At 38.6% G+C, this 22725-nt stretch overlaps 2 protein-coding genes and 2 long non-coding RNA genes across 4 annotated transcripts in view; 3 read left to right on the top strand and 1 right to left on the bottom strand.

Moving 5' to 3' along the window:
- LOC124275474 overlaps nt 1-2277 on the top strand; it is a 29765-nt gene extending 27488 nt beyond the window's left edge. Inside the window, exon 4 of the mRNA XM_046711048.1 lies at nt 632-2277. Within this exon, the coding sequence (XP_046567004.1) occupies nt 632-843 (212 nt within the window). The 3' untranslated portion in view covers nt 844-2277. The remainder of the gene's footprint in view (nt 1-631) is intronic.
- A 3629-nt stretch (nt 2278-5906) lies between these two features.
- LOC124275473 lies at nt 5907-6120 on the top strand. Its single transcript, XR_006898297.1, has 2 exons — nt 5907-6002; nt 6063-6120. It is a non-coding gene; the product is annotated as an uncharacterized LOC124275473 (long non-coding RNA).
- LOC124275471 (R3H domain-containing protein 4-like) lies at nt 6048-14643 on the bottom strand. Its single transcript, XM_046711047.1, has 7 exons — nt 14490-14643; nt 12638-12807; nt 10355-10473; nt 9770-9908; nt 7736-7821; nt 7302-7443; nt 6048-6728 (listed from the first exon to the last, which is right to left on the bottom strand). Exons 1-7 carry the CDS (start codon nt 14549-14551, stop codon nt 6619-6621), a joined length of 828 nt encoding a protein of 275 aa, XP_046567003.1. The 5' UTR covers nt 14552-14643; the 3' UTR covers nt 6048-6618.
- A 1267-nt stretch (nt 14644-15910) lies between these two features.
- On the top strand, nt 15911-22065 carry LOC124275470. The gene is made up of 6 exons (XR_006898296.1): nt 15911-16221; nt 16854-16999; nt 18139-18398; nt 18749-18937; nt 20093-21086; nt 21188-22065. It is a non-coding gene; the product is annotated as an uncharacterized LOC124275470 (long non-coding RNA).
- The last annotated feature ends 660 nt before the right edge of the window (nt 22066-22725 follow it).

Here is a 22725-nt window from a genome sequence, read left to right as displayed (position 1 = left end):
CCATCCCTCGCCATTTGGTTGCCCGGGTTTAATTTACAATGCGGAAGACCCTTTGTGGGGTCGACCACTGTGATATTGCTGTCTAATGCGGCATAAGACCAAAGTCAGTACTGCATTAGTGTGTGTGTGTTTGTGTGTGTATGTGCGTGTGCGCGTGTCCATGTGACCCCAATGGTTAATAATGTGAATGTTGTTATTGACTGACTGACTGACTGACTGAGTTTGGTTTTACGCCGCTTTTAGCAATATTCCAGCAACATAACGGCGGGGGACACCAGAAATGGGCTTCACTCACTGTACCCATGTGGGGATTCGAACCCGGGATTCGGCGCGACGAGCCAACGCTTTAACCACTAGACTACCCCACCGCCCCGAATGTTGTTATTGGTATCCCCTACGAACTGTCGACACAAAGCAGTCGGTGGAACAGTCTTTTCTCTGTTTATACCGCAGGAAAAACTACCATAAAACAATGACCGCGCCGCCGCCATAGAGAATGAACAGGTAAACAGAACTTAGCCGGATGCAGAGTGACTATCTACAACAGTAGACATGACAGAAACAATTATTGTAATGATCCTTGTATTTCCATGACAACAGTACGGGATGCTCATTCTTTCTTTTATTGCAGTGTGCCTCCAGATTATGACAATGATCGTCTACGGGGTCAAGGTCGGAGAGTACTTCCGGAAAGTGGAGCTCCGCCATTTCAGCCACAATCTCGATTCATTGTCCATTTCTTGGTCATTTGCCTTTGCCATTGTGTCCACTCTTGTTGGCACGGCAGCGGGAGTGTGCACGTTTATTGAGCTGAGGAACATCACAATCGAAGATCTCCTTTAAAGCACAAGATCCCTCTTTAAAAGGGACATTTCTACGATACAGAATAATTCCGAGGAAACGACAGATTTGAGAAACAAACTTTACGTTTTTTGTCAGTGTTGATAAAGGTTTCCTATTGGATTTGAAAATGTGAACAACAAAGGACACATGATGTTGAAAGACGAACAGCAAATGAGGATGTTAAGAATGATTGAAAACATCATGAATCACTTCATTCCCAGTCAGAACCTAGAACCTTCACTGTGAATTATGGCCACATGACGTAGCCTGTTACCATGACGATGTCATCTGGAGACGTTAAATGTTCAGAACAAAATATATCTTTACGTGTATGTCCGTGATGATTTCATGGAAAACTGGCAAGTCATGTTGAGGAATGGTGGCATCGCAAGAAAGTGCCACCTCCACTCTCTGGACCTCCACAAAACCTTCGTAAACTTCGGAGCTCTGAATCCTAAACATAATTCCCGTTGAGCTGGAAACGTTTCGGACAATTTGTTACACTTGGTGTCGTGTACTTCCTGTACCTCAAAGTGGAAACTAAGCTATTTCTGAGAGCCCTTTGCATCATCTGAGATGCCCTTGACTGCAAGCTGCTAAACAAATGGCTCGTAACAACAACGTTAAAATAAGTTGACCAAACCAAATGCGTTCCCAGATCTCGTCAAGCAACCGATACTGGCATTTTTTCAATAGAAGTGTCCCGAACAGTGATAACATGTTATGAATACGATGTGCCAGTTTCGAGGATGGATGCCATCTTCTTGTTTTGGGAAGAGCCGTACGTGTTTGAACATTACTCATCCTTACTCGCTCCATGATGGATCGTACTAGAGAAGCCATAGCGCTAATATTCTGACACGTACAGATATAGTTTCTCACATAGATTTTTCAACAACGCTATGTCTCGTACAATATCGTTTGAGACTGACCTCGATTGCAAAACCTCGTACACATGCTATGTTCACACTGACTGGCATCCTCGATTGTCCAGGGTGTTATATCCGCATTGCAATTGCGCTTGGCCTTTTCGAATGTCACTTCGGTGTGTGACTGTATTACAAAATTGCTTCCTGGAAAAGTTGGGTTTTTTAAATCTTAACTTCCATGCACGGGAGAAATCCCCCGCTAAGGTGGTACGTGCGGTGAAAGTGGTGACGAGTAAGTGCCATATTTGCATATGCTTTTTATATAGATCTACACTGGATATATCGAAGGTGGCTGACTGAGGCTTTGGTACCACGTAGTTCAGTAGTCGAGATCAGTGTATGTGTTTGTACAGATAAGCACAAGTGTCGGGACCATAGTTAATGCTGATCTGTAAATGCATAGCTGCTTACTATGTGGGCTTCTTGGCCGCTTATTATTGTATTTATTTCAACAGTGTTATGCACTTTAAACGAGTGATGTAGATTAGTAAACGTAAGTGCCTTTGATCTTTTACTGTCATATGAGTCTGGACTTGACAAACCAGTGATGTATGATATGACCAAGGCGTCGGACTCTGTTGTCACGCAGACACGAAGGACACCGAGCCTGGGCCCCGTTTCACAAAGCCCTCGTAGCGCTACGATTGTCGTAAGTCAATGTTACAGTATAGGAAGTACGAATGCTACGAGAAAGGTTACGAGATCTTAGGCATACGAGAGCGTTGTGAAACGGGGCCCAGACCATTACATCCGAAGAAGCACCCCTACGACAAGCCCTATTATAGACCCAATTCTCTAAGGAAATCGAGTTGAAAGGTTGATAGCGATTTGCGATCTGAACCCCGTGATAACCGACAAAGAGTAATGCCATTCTACACCATAACCATGTTACAGTTAAAGTGAGTGAGTGAGTTTGGTTTTACGCCGCTTTTAGCAATATTTCAGCCATACCACGGCAGGGGACACCAGAAATAGGCTTCACACATTGTACCCATTTGTGGGGAATCGAACCCGGGTCGTCGGCATGTCGAGCGAACGCCTTAGCCATTAGGCTACCCCACCGCCCATGTTACAGTTAAAGAACAGCTGGAGTCATGTAACTGAAACTCAACCAATGGTCAACAATATGAGCATAAGCACACTTTGCCGGTGTAGGAAACCCAGTCTGATCACAGCTGAAAGTGATACATTTGTTCGAGACTGAATATTTTTTTGTCATGGTGCATGATCGTTTTTTCGGGATCAAACCTTTTCTTCAAATAAGTCACTACGAGAAACACTGCCATCCCATAACGCGTTATATATTCTAGCAGAATATTGCACTTATGTCTTACCATATTATACAATCAATTTATGTCAGAACATTTATGTGATCAATTTCAACACTGAACTTCTCTCCTAATGCCCTTCTATACGATCTTTCCAAAGCATTGTAACAGACGGTTGAACAAGTTACACAGATGGCCAGTGGACATTCGTACACGAACATCGTTAGTCAACTGTTGTTTTGTCTGGCCATGACAACGGTCCGAGTATTTCTTGGAAAGCCCGAAGTGATGCTGGTATGAGATGTTTACCACCTTGGTGAAATCAACCATATGATACGGTGCTTACAAAAATAGAAGTGAGTGAGTTTAGTTTTACGCCGCACTCAGCAATATTCCAGAAATATGGCGGCTGTCTGTAAATACTCGAGTCTGGACCAGACAATCCAGTGATCAACAGCATGAGCAGCAATCTGCTCAATTGGGAACCGATGACATGTGTCAACCAAGTCAGGGAGCCTGACCACCCGATCCGGTTAGTCGCCTCTTACTACAAGCATAGGTTACTGAAGATCAATATTCTAACCCGGATCTTCATGGGTGGCCCAGTATGAACGTCATGGGGAATCACTTATGAAACCTGAACATGGATACATAGTGAAGTCACCATGTATAAAAACCTGGACCACTGTGCCATCTGTTCCCTAACACATCATTCAACAAGTATTCTCACAGAGCAATATCCACTATCAACATCATGCACAACAGGACACTCAACAATACAGTACAGTTGTATTTATTAGACAACCAATGTATGGTAAAATAACATGTTCCATAGATAATGTAAAACAAACATACACTCCTACCGAGCCCCTTCTGCTGAAGATCAACCAGCTGCTCTGTAAACTTATAGTGATGGTTATGATGTTGACCCCAAGCAACAGCAATGCCCTTTGAATGGCTTTGGAGGGAAAGAACTAGAGGTGCAAGAGTTATTCCCCCCTTGTAGGACAAATAACACAAGTTGGCATGGCGTAGTTCTTCCTTCACATGTATCAGCAATGCATATAAGGAGTAAGAAGGGTAAGATAAGATTTGTTGTACTACAGTCATGAACATGCACCAATATGGTTTCATAAAAATAGAGATACTACAAGATGAGTACACAAGTAGACATTTAGCACTATGAACAATGCAACATAACACACATCAACTGACAATTATACAGAATATGACATCAGAAATGGTTGCTACCTCTCACACACACACACACACACACACCCTCTGGCAGAGAAACACATGCTTTTGACTTGAAAGCTAACATCTAAATTACATGCAAGCTGTCGAATTTACATGTGGGAAGTATATTTGTGGGTTAACAAAACCAAAGTGTTATAATTGATAAGTTATTATAAAAACTAAAAAGATAATTACAGAAGTCCCCATCCCCGCCCCCTTCTTCACCTGATTACCCCCACCCAAAGTTTCCCACATAAAACCTGTTTTGTGAACAGTTTTTTGACTTTATGAATCAACTGTTAGCTAACCTCATCACTATCAACAGGCATCATTCATCTGAACAGCTCTCACTACTGCTTGATACTATGACTCTAGTACTTAAGGTATAATGATATACCTTTCTATTATTGGAAAAAGTACACCCAATGCAAGACAACCTTATAACAGAAAGAGGCATGCCTTTAGCTATCTAAATGATCAAGTAATTTTCACTGTCCAAATAATAACCTTAACCCTCTATTTCAGCCAATCACATTTTCTGCTATAGTTTAAACCATGAGTAACCCCCCCTATAAACGTGTTACAAATACAAGGGATTGTTCACTACACAAGGCAACAGAAGTTAAAAAGACCAACTGTAAATCCTTCTTTAGCTTGAAACTATGACCTTCAGAATAAACATTACCCCAGACACAAAAATAGAATGGGCAATAATGGAGATATGAATGATATGACATCATTAAGACCTCCAAGCACATAGTTTTGAAACCAAGTGCAGCTGTGTCAGTCAAGTAATTGCAAACCGTTAAAGCAGTCCTCTTACATAGGGATGCTTGATAAATAATGGAATAATGAGGACAAACAAATACAATCCCTATCAACTATCACTCTCTCATTACTCTCATCATACAATTGACAGACATGACACATTAGCTGTGTAAGGTAACAAACAATATTTTTACCGAGTCATTAACTAAACTTCATATTCTTAAATAGGTTGGGCCACTGAATTCCCCCAAAAGTATATAGAAATCATTTAGAATTTCAGATTTTGATTTCCTCAATACAACAAAACAATATCTCTATATACAAAAGATTCAGACTAACAAAGCAGTATTTACAAAGTATCCATAAACAAACGATAACATTAACAACGGAAAATATATTAAAGAAAGAGCCTGACGGAAGCTACTGTCATGACATCTGGCAACATGACTGATGATAAATTAGGAGCACTTTCCTCCATAGGAGGTAGATAAAACAGGGCAAGTTAATGTTAACTTCCATGTACATACAGCCCATATATCGGCCTCTGGAACAGCGAACTTAAGATGCTGACTTATTTGGTTTAACACATTTGTTCGCAAGTCTGTTGAAACAATTCATGGAATATAATATTTGTAATTTGAGAGGGATACAAGGCTATTTCATACATTCGTGTAACTAGAGGCAGCATCTGATGCACTTGAATAGGGAAATCACTTTTATTAACCGATGCTGAACATGTTCCCTGCAAGGCATTTTGGGATACTATTAATATGGCACCATTTCCAAGCAGCCAATCACATAGACTTCGGTTCCACATTCAGAATATTCTCATCCAATGTTGAGACGTATACATTTCATGGGTTAAAACATGTTACTGTTTTTTTGTGTTCATATAGATATATGTCCAGGACAATCATTCATGTTACTTGGAACACTTTTGGATGGGACATTGCAGTTAGTGAGAGTCAGTGACATTATTGCCAGGAATTGTTATGTGACTGCATGAAGAAACATTCAGAGACAAACAATCATATTTTCTGTTTTCACTGTTGCAAAAGTTGAATTGGCTAATTAAAGTCCAAATAAGGAAATATTTGGCACCAGATCTTTATGGTGAGAGACCTCACAGAGTCTTACACCACGTACATCAACATTCCAGCCTGATGATGGCTGTGGACACCAGTAGGCTACATGCATCACACTTATGTGGAGAACTAATCTTGTCAGGGCATCTGCTGGAACCACTTGGCTAAAGTTTACCCCGAACAATGGAAGTAGTGAATGTCAAGGTGGGAGAATGATGATGTTATGTACAGATATTTTCTGAAAATGGGCACCAACACCTCAACATAAACATTAATGTGTTTCAAAAAGTACCCCCCAAATCCCTACTTCAAACAAATCCAATCCCAGCATATACGGTCAAACCAGGTATCAATAACTGAGGTAAACTGGTAATAAAAATAAAGAAATAAACTAGTCAAGGGCAGATTTTAGCTGAACCAGAAACGTCTATCCTTGTTTGGGGCCTAAGATTACCAAGCGTGGCCCTGGTACAGCATATATCTGAAGGTTTAAGCAGTGCGATGTTTTTGTAAGTACTGGCTGAGTAGAGGGGACGGAGGAAGGAATGTGTTGTGCTTGTTTTCAACTTGTGTTCTTCTTTCACCATTCTCATCGTAACCTGCAAACAAACCACAGTTCAATGTTAGGAAAAATAGTTAAATATGTCATTATCAAAGCAAATTCTTCCAAAATTACAACAAAAAACCCAGCAATCACTTGATATTAGCTACAGTTGATTCTTGGGCAATACGCTAGTTCTTTGTAGGACCTGATAGGCTCACTGAGACTTCAAGTAGAGGTGTGACGATACGGAAATGTCACGATACGATACGATACGTATCGCGATATCTTGGGAACGATACGATTCGATGTATATCACGATATGCTATCTTTAGTTATTTTCTTTAAAAAAGTATATTTTGATAGCAAGTAACAGTGTAAATTTTTACATAACCGTCAATTTCTAGTGAAAATTAACAATTTTAAGGTCAACGATACATACCACGATACGAACAAAAGTATCGATATATTTATCGTCAGATAAAGTATCACGATTATCGATACTACGATGTATCGTCACAGCTCTACTTTCAAGCGATTTTGGATGCATGACAATCAGCAGATATATTAGTTTTGACAAAACCTTTCCCCTGAACTGGATCGAAGCAGGAAGACTTCCTCTTGTACTTACTTTGAGATCGCAGGTCAAGAAACTGACATAGAGCATGGACCATCATTCTTTCATAACTGGATGATAGCTTGGACACAAACACTGAGCTTGGCCACTCCTTGAAAAATGAGACAATTTCCTCCTCCAAATTCTCCAGGATTCCCTGCACAACAAAACAACAATTAAAATCCCTGTGGAACAATCATTTAGAGCATGTTTCAACCATCCTTCTCAACACTTGCCACAAAAAATGTGACTACGAGTGACAAGATTGTTTAGGTGGAAACAATTATGTGATCTAAAACTGTCAAAAAGTAGTAAAAACACGCTGACATTCAAAATGTGATGTTCACCACAGAAATCTACAAATGTGTGAAGGGTTCTGAACATTGGAGAAAATACACAAAAGAATTGGGACAGGTTGGCAACATGGAAATCATGGTTGTAAAGAATACCATAGGTAGTTGTCTCCTCTTGAGTAAATCCTTCAACTTCCTGTCCACCTTCCTGTAACATTCCTCAGCAGTGAAGGCTGGGTGAGCTGAAAGGGAAACAAGCCTTCATAGCTCGGACACACATGGGCTGAATACTGTTGGCACATCAACCACTAAGTGCTGCCACACCAGTGTAATAGGAGCAAACACCAAACACACTGAACCTCTGATGCACTGCGACACCATGTTACAGTGAGTAAATTGAGTTTTGCAATATTCAAGCAATATCATGGTGTGGGATACAAAAAATGAGCTACCGAAATAGGGAATCGAACCAATGCTTTCAGTGTGACGAACGAATGCTTTAACCCCAAGGCTAACGAACCACCCCTCATGATGCTACAAGATATGAATGCTGTGGGACAGTTACGAGAAGATTATCTGTATAAGATTAAATGACTACAACCTCTATGTTTTGGCTAAATACAAAACAATTCAGGACTGGACTACATTTATGCTTATATACTGTCACACCAAGACATATATCATTTGGTTTGTTTCCATGACTACAGCTTTCGAAATACATCCTAGTCCACTATCCCGAGATGACTGCATTATGCTGAGGATATCAAAACCACTGAAAGTATATTCATGTTTATTACTCACCCATTGAAGATGTCACTGTTTAATAATTTTACAATGTTATTACACATTACACATTGTGTAATAACATCATGTGATGCTGTACATATGACGTAAAACTGGTTTACAGTTATGACTTCACATTGCCAATACCTCTGTCACAATAGTATTAGACCTTGCTTGACTCGCGGAAAGCTGAGAGTGATCACACTTGTTGAATTCTTAGGCAGGGGTGGAAATAACTCATTGCCCGACGTCCGAGTCCAGTGTTTTTTTCTGTTGGGCAAGCAAATTTTTATATCACACTGTACCGGTGTCCAGTTGACTTTCCAATGTTAATTATGTTGTTTATTTAAAAAATCAGCAAGAAAACGGTCGGAATAGTGGAAAAATTATCAGGGCAATTGACTTTACATGTACACTATCAATTTAAAAAGTTATTTCCATCCCTGTTAGGAAAGAAGTACTTTGCTCGATATTATTTTGCTAATGTTGGGTGAGTAATATTTAAAATACTAAACTATGCCAAGTGTAAAACCAAACTCATGAATAAATAAAATACTATACTATGTCCAGTGTAATACCAAACTCATGAATGGTATTGGTATCTAACGAGGGAAAGCATTCACTCGTTTCATAAATATGGTATTACATGGGACATCGTTTAGTAGTATCTATTTACACAACGGACACAACTTACTATCACCACCATGAAATTAACACACATGCACATAAAACATACCCTTTAAAGTCAAGCAAGAAAATCAAGGAAATACCTGTACACATGAGTAGTCAAGCACATACCCAGATGTGTATTAAGCAGTGGCTAGCCACCAACAGGCCTAGTGTGAGTGTCATCATGGACACTGATAGCAGGAGGATTTCACCCAGAGCCACAGTACAGAGACAGCAAACATGGGACACAAGATTCTTGTCGAAAGATTCACACGCTGTCACATATCCCTTTTGTGTGCTTCACCAAGGGTAACATGACGTTAAGATTCCTATATTTCCATAGTAAACATTTTTCCTGAAACTTCTTGTCAGCAAAACAAATTTCTCTAGCTTGATGGAATAATGAAAAATCTGTCAAAATTTGGAAATGACGAAAAGCTCATCTGCAAGTTCAGTATAAATAATTTACTTAAGTGTGAACGTGACACATTTAATACCAAAAAACAGTATCACACGCTGTGCTGAACTGAGCAGTATTACAAACATCCAAGCCATTTTTTCATCCATTCTGCAAAATCAGACAGAGAAGGATCCAGCCTAACATTTCCTCTAAGATTTATCATCTACTAGGATCACAGCGAGGTTCAAACTGTTTCCAGCACCAATCAGGATATGTGACACCTAGAATTATCTGTACCCATGCTACTATCTCTGATCTACTGTGGTGGTACGACGCACCAGTTCTCTTATCTGGAATCTCCTCCCACGAGTCATCCAGGTTCTCATCCGCCGACTCTGTTCTCTTGCTCTGGCTCCTCGATGGATGCAGGATCGTCTCCTGTTCCTCCTCACTTCGGTTCACAAAATCATTCCAGATCTAAAGGGAATATGATGCTCTCTCAAATACACAGATGCCAACATTTATTAGAAGAACTGAATTAACAGTACTGGAGATGATGGTTGAGAATACCTGAAATGTTCAGTTAAAGAACTGATCTTTGGGACATTTAAACTTCACGTTTGTTTTTGAGTATATTTCTAGATACCGAAGGATTCATTCAAACTTGGAAGTACTGCCGATAGGATCAAGCTAAGTCACTCACTCACTCCATAACCTTCAAAGTTTTCTTTTGGAGATTAAATTGGTATAAATCAAGATATCCTAATAATGATAATAACTGAACATATTATTAAAAAAATATGAAAATCATCAGTAGAAAATTACAGTTGTAATGCCATAACACTGTTCCATACTTCCAGCAACAGGACGTAATGGCCACAGCAGCTGTTTTGGACAAGGTGGCCAAGATTGTTGATATGTACCTTCATTTTCTCTCTCTCTGAGAAGAGTTTTTCAAAGGCAGAGCTGCTGGGCTCAAACACGTTGTCAAGCTGCAGCTCCCCCACTTCATCCTTCTCCACTAGAGTCAGCAGCTGACGAACTGCAAGTCACAACACATCACTGATAACGGGTACATAGAAAACCTTGAGATAACAGCATCTTAAAAAGTAAACTCACACAAATAGCACACTGTGTATTGCTTTAATTCAGATAGCAAGGACACTCCAGGTTTGATTTTTTAGAAACTGCTATAACATACATGTACTTGGAACATCATCACTATACAACAGTTATTCTCACTTACTCTCAATCAATGCAAAGCATTGAATTATAACAAAAATTTAAACATGTAACATCTGTCATGTTTGGGAAATAACAGATTGTAGTATTTTTTATTACACCTGTCTGAACTAGAGTACCATTTTGCAGACTTCCAGTTTCGTGGGTTGGATCGCTGACTTTGTGTGCTGAGAGTTAGCTGCCATAGAAACAATACTGTCATGCACTAACTACAACATCTACAGTGTCACTAATATGAGGTGAGGTGAAATTGGGTTTTACGTCGTGCTTGAGAATATTTCGCTCATATGACGACGTGCATGCATGTGTATGTGTATGTGCGCCGGCTTGTACTAGCCCAGACTTAAGCTGGTTTTATAGTGCTAGCCCACTGAGATACCATGCCGCAGTGAAGCATGAATACCCCACTCAGACACATTATACTGACTCCGAGCTGACCAGTCCTTGTTGTACCCATTAATGCCGAGCGCCAGGCAGGGACCAACAAGTACCATATTTTAACGTCTTTTTGGTATGACGCGGCCGGGGAACACTAATATGAAGGTCCAGGTGCCTTGTACATCGTTCACACTTATCCAGTATTATATCAATTAAAAACAAATAAACCTTGTTTGAGTGGCATTTTAGAAGTTGAGACGTACAATATATAACAAGTTTTATGGATAACAACTTCTTTATTTTCGTGAGTGCGACGTTTCGATACAGATTCTTGTACCGTTGTCAAGCAAGAGTGATACATGAAGTGTAGGAGCTGCATATATATACTGTATATAACAATGAAACAACATAATAGACAAAGGAAACAACATAATTGCCATGATTGGCTAAGCAGTAAGCTGATGAAGCCAGTAAGTACATAAAGGATAGTGAATGGAAGCCAGAGATGTAGTTACAATGAGATGTTTATACAATGGATGCTATGTTTATACAATAGACTGGGCTTGGTGGAGGAGTGGATCATAAGCAGATGGAATGAAGTATCCTTGGTCACGGTTGATGGTAGGCTTGTGGCGCTTGATGTGAATGGCTTCTGTGAGCTTGGCGCTTAGTGAAGTCCGCTTGGTTGTTGGCTAGAATGGTGATGTCGGACCACTCTATTTGATGATTGGGGTTGGCTTTGATGTGGTCAGAGATAGCTGATTTGGTGTCGGAATTAGCAACAGAGGTGCGATGTTCTTTGACTCGGTGTTGATGGGTCGGATGTTTCACCTATGTAGCATTGTCCACAATCACAGTCTATTTTGTAAATAACACATTTCGGGTTGTTGTTGTTGACGGTGGGTTGTTTTCTTCCGTTGGCATGGAGGAGGTTGTTGAGGCTGGAGGACGCTGAGAAGGTAGTGTCTATTCCTGCCTGTTGTTTCAGGAGTCGGCTGATTTGGTGTGATGGTTTATTAATGTAGGGAATGGATATCTTGATGGGGGCTGATTCTGGTTTAGACCTTTTGGCAGGAGGTGAAAGCGTTGCTTCGATGGTTCTGTTGACTATTTCAGGTGGGTAGTGGTTGCGTTCCACCAACAACCAAACGGACTTCACTAAACGCAAGCTCACAGAAGCCATTCACATCAAACGCCACAAGCCTACCATCAACCGTGACCAAGGATACTTCATTCCATCTGCTTATGATCCACTCCTCCACCAAGCCCAGTCTATTGTATAAACATCGCATCCATTGTATAAACATCTCATTGTAACTACATCTCTGGCTTCCATTCACTATCCTTTATGTACTTACTGGCTTCATCAGCTTACTGCTTAGCCAATCATGGCAATTATGTTGTTTCCTTTGTCTATTATGTTGTTTCATTGTTATATACAGTATATATATGCAGCTCCTACACTTCATGTATCACTCTGCTTGACAACGGTACAAGAATCTGTATCGAAACGTCGCACTCACGAAAATAAAGAAGTTGTTATCCATAAAACTTGTTATACAAATAAACCTGTTTTCGTAACTTACAATTTTCTGTTCTCCTGGCCTGCTTAGCCCCCATCTTTCTCCTGTTCAAGCATTGATTATCAAGAATCTGTCCGGATCTGCCTCTTGTACGGTTTCGATTAGCATTCCTCCTGCTGCTCTGTGGAGGCAGCTCTGTGGAGGAATCATCATCAGCATGTTGTTCTAATAACCTGAAATGAAAGTCATCGACTGATATTATATGTCACTGCAGTTGGACAGAACTGGCAAACTGTAAATCTTGGAGAATCAACCAGAAACAGAAATGGAAAAAAGGGGAACCACTCAACATCGTGCATATTACCAGCATATATTTGTATTAACTGTTTAAACCTGGGAGTCAGTGAGCGAGTTTAGTTTTATGCCGCACTCAGCAAAATTCCAGCTATATGGCGACGGTCTGTAAATAATCGAGTCTGGACCAGAAAATACAGGGATCAACAGCATGAGCATCTATCTGCGTAATTGGGAACCGATGACATGTGTCAAACAAGTCAGCGAGCCTGACCACCCGATCCTGTTAGTCGCCTCTTACGACAAGCATGGGTTACTGAAGATCGATATTCTTTCAAACCCGGATCTTCACATGCCGTTTTAATCTGGAACAATAATTAAAGTCAACTATGGTTATACAGAGATGGTAACAGGAAAATCTATTTTCAGCGGAAAACTTAATATTGTGCCATCAAGTTGAGGGTTTCTCAATGGATTTAGACGATTCACAATTGAACAATTTGAAATAATATCAGGGAAAATCCGCGGATCAGTGGCACATTGCCATCCCTAGTTATAACAAACTCAAACTAACCACAAATTTTAGTTTGTTATGACTAGTTATTCATACACATTTTGACTGTCAGATTTCTTGGGGGGAAGTTATGTGACTCAATAAATATTAAAGTGTGCACTGTATCTTATGTACTATGTTTGTTCATCATATACAAAACATCAGTACATATATGTTACAAATATATTCATTAGAAACTCTTACTATATATATTTATACATATACATATACATGAAGACACAAGAGGTTATTTGCCGTAAGTGAGGAAACTTCAAAAGCTACAGCATTACCAATACCACTGTTGTATGAGGGTCTAAATTAAGGATAAAGCGTAAATTGGAGTTCATCTAATTTTACACTTAAGTTGCATTCAGCTGTGAATTTGTCACTTTGAAGTTTTGCCGCAGAAGTTTTGATAGGCTGATTGTGACAGTTTATTAAAAACATAAACAACCAAAATGTTGTTCGGTTGGGATTTTGTCCGTCCCCTGCAATTATAAATTAGAACAATGATTCGGCTAGTTCAACAACGTTAAACGTATTGGTAGGCCCCATTTATTGTCGGATATTTACTATGGCGAACTATGATTCGGCCAGTACAATATGAGCGCTGAAACACGAAATAAATTATCCGATTGACATTTCAATTCTGCATGAAACCTGAGTGATATCCTACGTCACCATGCGCATAAAATTAACAAACATACACCTATCCTCTCTGTCTCCCTGTGAACATGACCCCAGCTTGACATTCTCAGTTGTCATAACGTTCCGCACCTGCTTCACTCGTGACCCATTTGTGATCAAAAACATTGAACTCGTGCAAGGCTATTTTTAGTAACATCACCAAACCGCTTGGAACGTTGTTTTGCAATACTTATAACAGCTACCTCATGTTGTCATCAACAATATAACAACCAAACAACTCCTTTTATAAGAATCAGCCGATATGTTCCACGTTATTTCGGGGATGTTTCACATTACACATATGAAAATCTGGCGCAATGATAGAAATTTGACAGTTGGGTTGTCAATATTATTTTTGGTCTATGCGTCGATGGTACATACTCGAGGTCATCTTCAACAAATTCATAGATGAACAGATCCCTGTTTTCTCTTGTCACACCCATCGTTGTTCCTGAATATCTTCAAGAGCGCTCAATCTCACTTCTCTTCGACCTTCCTGATGTCGACAGACTACTTCTTGCCAGCCAATGACGAAATGTACAACGGTAACGTACAAAAGATGGATTATTCGACTAAAGCGAGACGAAACATTGTGAAGTGCATTCAAATAACGGAATCTTACATAATCGCGAATTTACACAAAGACATATGTTCAGGCATGAAAGTGGAAAACCAACATGAAAACATGTAAACGCAATCTAACTTCTGAACGTTAACAGGAGCTGGCACGAAAATAACACCGGCGTCAGGCGTCTGCTAAACTGTTGTAAAAGAGAACAGTTTGATGGTTGACATTTTTCTTGTCATTGTTACAAATTCATATTACATGCACAACGCATCAGTTTAAATTCCAATTCAGTATTGGTGAGATTTCTGTGTCAGTGTCGCACGCACAATGTTACCAAACGTTCTTATTGTCATGCTCGAGGTGAAAAGAATGTTTTATTGTTGAATCCGTGAAACTGTAGCCTACATCAGGGACAGCTCAGTAACATGTTTCCCTAGTGTGTATTTCCCCAGGCCCATGCTTGGTGTCATTGTACAGTGTGGGGATTAGCAAATTAAGCTTTCTTATTTTTCACAGTCCTTCTTAATAAATGAATTTGGGGATTTAAAAAATTAAATCAATCAAAACCTTTAAATAAGCAAGCGATATGTCCATGGTTCGGACACAAATCAGATTCCAGTGATCGGATCTCCAATACCATTTTAGAAGTTGTAAAGATGAAGGCGATTCATCGCTTGCTTGATAACGGCGTTAGTACGTACATCGAAATGTCGTACTAATTGCAATAAAGAAGTTGACTATCCATAGAACTTGGTTTTCTTTTTCCAATACCTAATTAATTTCTCAAGTGACTTCGTTTTGTTAAAAGGAAACCCTCTTTTAGTCAAATAATTAAGCTTAAATCCGTTCACAGACAATGCTTTATTTTTAAATGCATCATGGAAATATTTCTACTTTTTAATTTGGTACATTATGATGAAGAAACACTTGTTCTGGGAGAATAAATATGAACAAAAAATATATTTTCAAAAGGTAATAGTAATTTATATTTACTATTGGATATTTAAATAATCTCGTTTCGTGTACGGGTCCAGCTTTTGTATGTAACAAAATCATACCATACATGAAAAAAAAATGTTTTTCTTTCCAGCTTGATATATAATAATGTATTTCTTCTAATAAAGAGCGTAAAATATAAACGGTAACACACGATCAGTAAAAATGATGTTTTCAGAGCGATGAATAATCTCGTACCTTTCGAGATCCAAATTTTGATTTATTCAAAATGGCCGCACTCGTGTTTATGTTTGGCATGTTGATACTAGTGCTCACGATTTTTCTCTTAAGATATGTACTATTTTTAAATGACAAGGTTGAGTATACATTTGAGAACAAACCTTCCTTCCAAAGGATAATATTAAGGGCTGTTTTCCGAATTGTCGGACGAAAACAAGGACGTTTATACATTAACAAGAACGGCGCAGGTGTGTCGTCTGCTCGAGACACGCCCACTCAAGTCGGAACAGGTGGGAAGTCACACGTGTTAAACGAAAGGAATATCAGACCAGCTAACCCTTTGCATAAAGTGTCAATTACGAATTGCAGGTATGTATCGTATCATGCTATGTAAGCTCTCTCTTGTGTAAGACAATCAGTGTCTGTCCCTTACAGAGAGCACCAATGCCACCAAAACCTGAAGATTCACACTTGCGTTGCAGTCAAGTATTTGTTCGACCATCTCTACTGATATTGTATTGTAGTAAAAATATTTTTTCATGTGTAGTCTTAGTCCAGTGACATTTCAAATGTTGTCTAATGTGCATGAAATATGCATCTTTTGACAGGTTAAGAAAAGCTTCAATGTTTTAATAACACTGACTGACTGACTGAGTTTAGTTTTACGCCGCTTTTAGCAATATTCCAGCAATATCACGGCGGGGACACCAGAAATGGGCTTCACACATTGTGCCCTTGTGGGGAATCGAAACCGGGTCTTCGGTGTGACGAGCCAACGCTTTAACCACTAGGCTACCCCACTGCCCCTGTTTTAATAACAAATTTGACAGGATTCATAAAGATATCATATTGAATTCTAAAAAAATATTGTTGTTATCGTATTCATTTTTTCTTTCTGGTTTCTATATGGTATATCAGTGACCATTGCCTGTTTTGTCACATTGCCAACACTGGCATAGGAACACTTGTTGATTAACATAATACTCTCATCTTTTTTGTAGACTGGATACAAAGTCCATAGAAGCATACAAGAAGATATCATGTGTGAAGACACATGATGCTGTTCCTATCTGCTATCCTGAAACTTTATTTATGCGATTATCAACGTTTCTTGCAACCTCTTTGAAAGCTTTTTTGAGCCCCTTAGGTGAGAATATGTGTTTCAAGTATTATTTTTTGATAGATTCAGGGATGTGAATTTTCCGCAGATCCGCGGAATTCCGTGAATTTGATAGCACTGTGGTCATTCTTGTGAATTGTCTTAACCCCCAAGACCCTTTGCTCATTTTCCTCTTTTTTCACTCATACCCATTCTCATCGCGGATGTTTATCAAATATTCTTTACAACTAAAATCAACTGTGAATAGAGATGAAGCAAATTCACTACAAAGGATATACCATAATTTGGAACTGTGATTAATACAAATTATCCACAAACCAGACTATAACAGGCAATAATAATAATGTCACCTATAACAAACAAACCAGTCATGATGAAACCTGAACTGATCCCTTTGGGGAAACAGTATCCAATGCTTATGGTTTATTCTCCACTAAATTTGAAAATGTATGTAATAGTTAACCCACTGACAAAGACCAGATACATTACCTTAATTAATACCATATTTAGGTCACTATTGTTTCCAAATTGGTAGACATTTTGCTCAGGACTTTGGGATTCGTTATTCACATCATATTGAACTATTATTTAATAGTGAAGACATATTTTCAAGCAATTGTGTGTGTCATGCCATGGCATGCAGATTAAACACTATTTCGATCACTGCACTGTCATTATGCTTTTGAACTGACTTTGCAGTTTTTCTGTAAGTGAACATATTGAATGATCAGTACTGATTAGTCAATCAATATAATACCCTACAGACATTGTATAACAATCTGGTCTTCTCTCCAAAAGGGAGGGGTCGACTTTTTTTATTTTGTGTATTTGGACATATCTTGCCTGATCATAGAGTGATTGCTTTTAGCAATATTAAAGCAATATCACAGCAGGGTACAGAAATAGGCTTCACATATGTTACCTCACGTGCTGACTCGAACCCGGGTTTAACCTGTCGTGATGAGTGACTGTTTTAAACACTATGCTACCCCATTACCACTGAACATCAACTGAAATGGATGAAGTGATCAAGCTCTGTGACTTGGATAACTGCACGTTATCACCCAACACCCTTGTTGTCAATTGTTCCTCATGCTTTGTTCATGTTCATTGTTCCTTGTTATTTTCACAGCATTCTTACGCTGTCTTTTTTATTATTGTTACAGGTCTGATTCACATTAAGCAGACAATAACTCAGCACTGTCCTTTGGATGATCTCCTGGATGGTGGATTCGACCTCCATGCTAGAGTAGTACACTATGTGGAAGTAGAGAAAGGGATTGAAGGATATGCTGAATTTAAGGTCACTGACTGTCACAACTTGTGTGTTTGGGAAGGTATGCTCACAGTGTTGTCCAGGAGTCCAAAAGCACAGAAAGTGGAACATCAAGAAACACTCTGAGAACAGCTACAACCGAAACTGTTGGTATGAGTTGAAAAGTTGGTCTTACGTTTTATGTAACATGGTCAAAAAGACATATTCTGTTCATTCAGTTGTCCTCAAGTCTTCCAAGTAACGACAGGTAACCTGATCATTCAGTACCACAATACATATCAGATTAGAATTTCTCACATGCCATCATCAATATTTCACAGATTTTTATGCTATGTTCCCCCCTTCTTGAACAAGACTTGATTGTTAACAGGTTTCTGCTGCAATGATAGGATCTAGGATGTAATCTGACTGTACCAGAGTTAATTATTGAACAATGATGAGAAATACGTTCCTGGAATTCAATGTAGAAAGATTCGTTCTTTGGTTTCTATTTCACACAGATGATAACCAGCTTGGTGAGTGCCTCCTTCAAGTACCCCTAGATACAGGTGTGCAATATGCCCGAGCTACAGCAGACTGGAACCCTCACCATATATATCCCTGGACAGCCAGACTGCTGGGTTACAGGGCACCAATAGCACATGGAATGTGGACTCTGGCTAGGACACTGGATGAACTCTTTGGAAATGGTAATCTCAGGCTTTGGAATAATCTGATAGTCCTGTGCAAAATATCTTCATCCTATTAAAGCATGGATAATTCATATTTTTTATTCTAAACATGAACCTTCCTTTAAATTTCTAAAGTAAAACATGCCCAATTTCAAATGTTCTAAATTTGAAACGTCCTAACATGATGTATTTATGTATTTGTATTTGTAAAAATGTTTCCTTAGACATTAATCTCAAAGGAACCTGCCGTAACATTTTGTCCAAGAATATCTGTAACACAAGATGTGAACAACCAATCCAATTATAAAAAGGCATTCTTTATCAGCTGGATTCATAGAGGAAATCCAGAGATATACATGTATATTGCAGGTTATTCAACCCTTGCCCCAGAAAACTACTGGTTTATTACACCATATAGTTGGAATATTGCAGAAGGTGTCATTAAACAAACAACCCAGTGTATAACTCTTGTAGTGCCTTGAAAAAAGCTATGTCATCAAATATGATACAAGACTGTGTTTTTTTGGAATTGCTACCATACATCTATGGTATTCTTTTAGTATTTTACTGATCAACTCTAATACGGACTAAAACTCTTCCAAGTCAACATTTTGCCTTGATGTCATATGGATGTGCAGCTGGACTTGTCCAGATCTGTTAATATCACATCAGATACTACTGTGGCTTTTAAGAATGGTTATTTTCTGGAGCACTGATTGTAACTGAAAATGTGCTGTGGATGGTTTTCAAATATGGTAGAGATATTAGAGAATGTCCTATCAAATGTTGATAAAATCAATAAATGTCCAAATATCATTTGCCTTTAGATGTCTAATACTGTGTCCATTTATTCAGTTATCTCTCCAACATCGAGAGTCCTCCTACTGTAAGCTTCCCTCATTAAATTTTGACCTTACAGGCTTGTGGGATATCTTATCTTTGGCAAACAGGGGCAAGGTTGGAGATTTTATAATGCTTCATATGGTTACAATAACATGCAAAAGTATTGGTAGGGGTTAATATTATTATTAAATTTAAAAAAATCACTTATGGAAATGTTATTTGTTAAACAGAATAGTCCTAATGTGCAGCATCTAATCCTGGATTATGGGGAATGGTTTGATGAGACTTTGATACCGTATGTTTCAAATGAATTGCTTTCTTATCTTCCAGACAATGTGAAGAAATCCTATCCTATTCATGTTGATGCCACCTTCAAACGCCCTCTTTTCATGCCTGGTGTGGCGAAGATACAGTATGGTAAAGACAAAATTGATAGGTCACAAATGTGGTTCAAGTGCTGTGAGCTGTCTTCAGGAGCACCCATTGTTTTAGGTTCTGTGCAGATGGGGAAGTAGCCATCTTCATGTGTATGGCTGTATTATTCACCAATGTATGAGTGCATTAGGACTGCAACAAATCCACAATGAGGCAAATTTGATACATATCCCGAATATTGGGTAACAAATACGAATACTGGGTGTTACAGTGTTATATATTATTCAGTATATTGAGCGAAACCATAACAAAATATGTTATTTGACATGTTTTGATCATGCTGACAATGTTAATTATTCACGATAACGACCAGTGACCACAGTACTATCAAACTGGGTATGTTAGAGTGTTGACGTTATCCTTCCTGGATTGAATATATTCATTTTTGCATATCACATTTTGAGAATTAAGACCTGAAGTCACTGAAAAATATCATGAATATTCGATTCTAGTCTTTGCAATGAATGAATTCAATTCATGACAGGATATGTTTCAATTCAGCAAATTTATGAGTGAATCTAACAGCCTTAGTGTGTATCATAATGCTTTGTGGAATAAATGCAAGATTTGGTTCATGAGGTCATGTATCACATATATGCAGATATGGAAGTTATCACACGTGTTTTGGGATGCAAAATATCCTGTATTAGGAATACACTTTGTATTTAGCAAACTTTCGCGTCAAGTGGACACTATCATGATGGCCTCTTCATTATATAATGTTATTCTGAAATTTTGATGTTGAAAATACATTTATTCACCGAAGTTGCCAAACATTCAACAGTCCTGTTTCGTGGAAGCAAGTGAGTATAATTTTACGCTACTTTTAGCAATATTCCAGCAATATCACAGCGAGGAATTCCAGAAATGGGCTTCATATATTACCCATGTGGGGAATCAAACGTGGGTCTTCAGCATGACAAGTGGACACTTTAACCACTAGGCTACCCCATTACCCCACCACCCACTTGGTAGAAGTAATTTTTCCAGATTCCTGATGGTTAATTCTGAGTTGATTGTCAACTGATAAGGGCAGCATGATCGTATGTCAGTACTGAGAGTAGTACCTACCTGACATTTCATATTTGCATTTTCATGTGTTCATGACTGCAGTACATGCCGTTTTTACCCCTTTATCCAGCCAAAAAAAACTACCCATAAAATGATAAATATATTACACATCATAAAGCCATTACTTGCCATGTACTGCAGCTGACTTGTAGGATTGCTGTATGTATTTCAGTTGTATTCCCATTGATGGTGTGCTATTAAGTCTTTATGTTTATTTGTTGCATACATCATAAGTACTGTAGTGTTACATGTTTAGCAAGGTACTGATTTACCAAATTGTGTTCTCTGCCTTGTTTTTGATGTAGAAAAGCATATTGAAATGATAACTGTGAGTAGTGTGAATAATTGAGGAGTTTGTTATAAGTTAATATTTGTCTTTATGTGATACATCTGTCTATCATGAATCTTTATTGTTTGATCGTCATTCTTGAAGTTGGTGACTCAAAAATGAAACATACAACTTTATGCATGACAACTTCTTATTTATTGCATAGAGACTCATGCAATGAATACGAAGTTGTCATCCATAAAGTTGTATGTTATATTCATAAATCTTTAGATTTTCAATGTCTCCGAAATTGCAAGGCATTTGATGCTCAATGTTTGTATACATATGACCTCAGAAAGGTATTCAACCTTGATTAATTGCTCAGATTGTACAGGTGTAGTGTTCAGTAGGGATAATATGTTTCTTATTCCACTTATAGATATTACTAGTAGATGTGCTCGTGTGTTTGGTGTCATAATGTTATGGTATGGGTTCCTTCTCTGCCCTGCAGATTTGGATGTGTCATACACATATAGGGCGGTGGGGTAGCCTAGTGGTTAAAGCGTTGGCTCGTCACCCCGAAGACCCGGGTTCGATTCCCCACATGGGCACAATGTGTTAAGCCCATTTCTGGTGTCCCCCGCCGTGATATTGCTGGAATATTGCTAAAAGCGGCGTAAAACTAAACTCAGTCAGTCAGTCATACACATATATGTAACACCAGTGTATGTATGTCTAAATCTATAGCTAAACACACATGGATATGTGGTATGTGTGTAAGAGAGAGTGGGGTTTAACGGGTAACATGAATATTTTTTCCAGTGACAGTGCCTTACAGCCAACATTTTTTTAAAGTTTGGCAAATTATTTATTGTTTTTATACATTTTCAGGTGAGAAGTATTCGTATACCATTGCAGTGGTTCTTTTGATAATATTTTATTGAGAAAGAACTTTGAGATTTTACTAATAAATATGTTTGAAATACATATTCTTGTTTATGATTTTGGTTCTGCGCTGAGGCTCCTTTCAAATCAGTTGTACTTATCTCAGTTGGTAACACACATAATGAGAACAATAAAGACAAAGTTAGTCATGGCCTACTTTGAGCCTTGCTTTGTGACTTACTGAAACTTATACTGCAGATCCAAAAGCTTGTATGATTAACTGGTAATGAAACAAAGTGAAGCA

Source organism: Haliotis rubra, unplaced genomic scaffold (assembly GCF_003918875.1).
Source record: "Haliotis rubra isolate DU_JTF1 unplaced genomic scaffold, ASM391887v1 Scf2, whole genome shotgun sequence".
Taxonomy (NCBI): domain Eukaryota; kingdom Metazoa; phylum Mollusca; class Gastropoda; order Lepetellida; family Haliotidae; genus Haliotis; species Haliotis rubra.
This window is presented reverse-complemented; position numbering and strand designations above follow the sequence as displayed.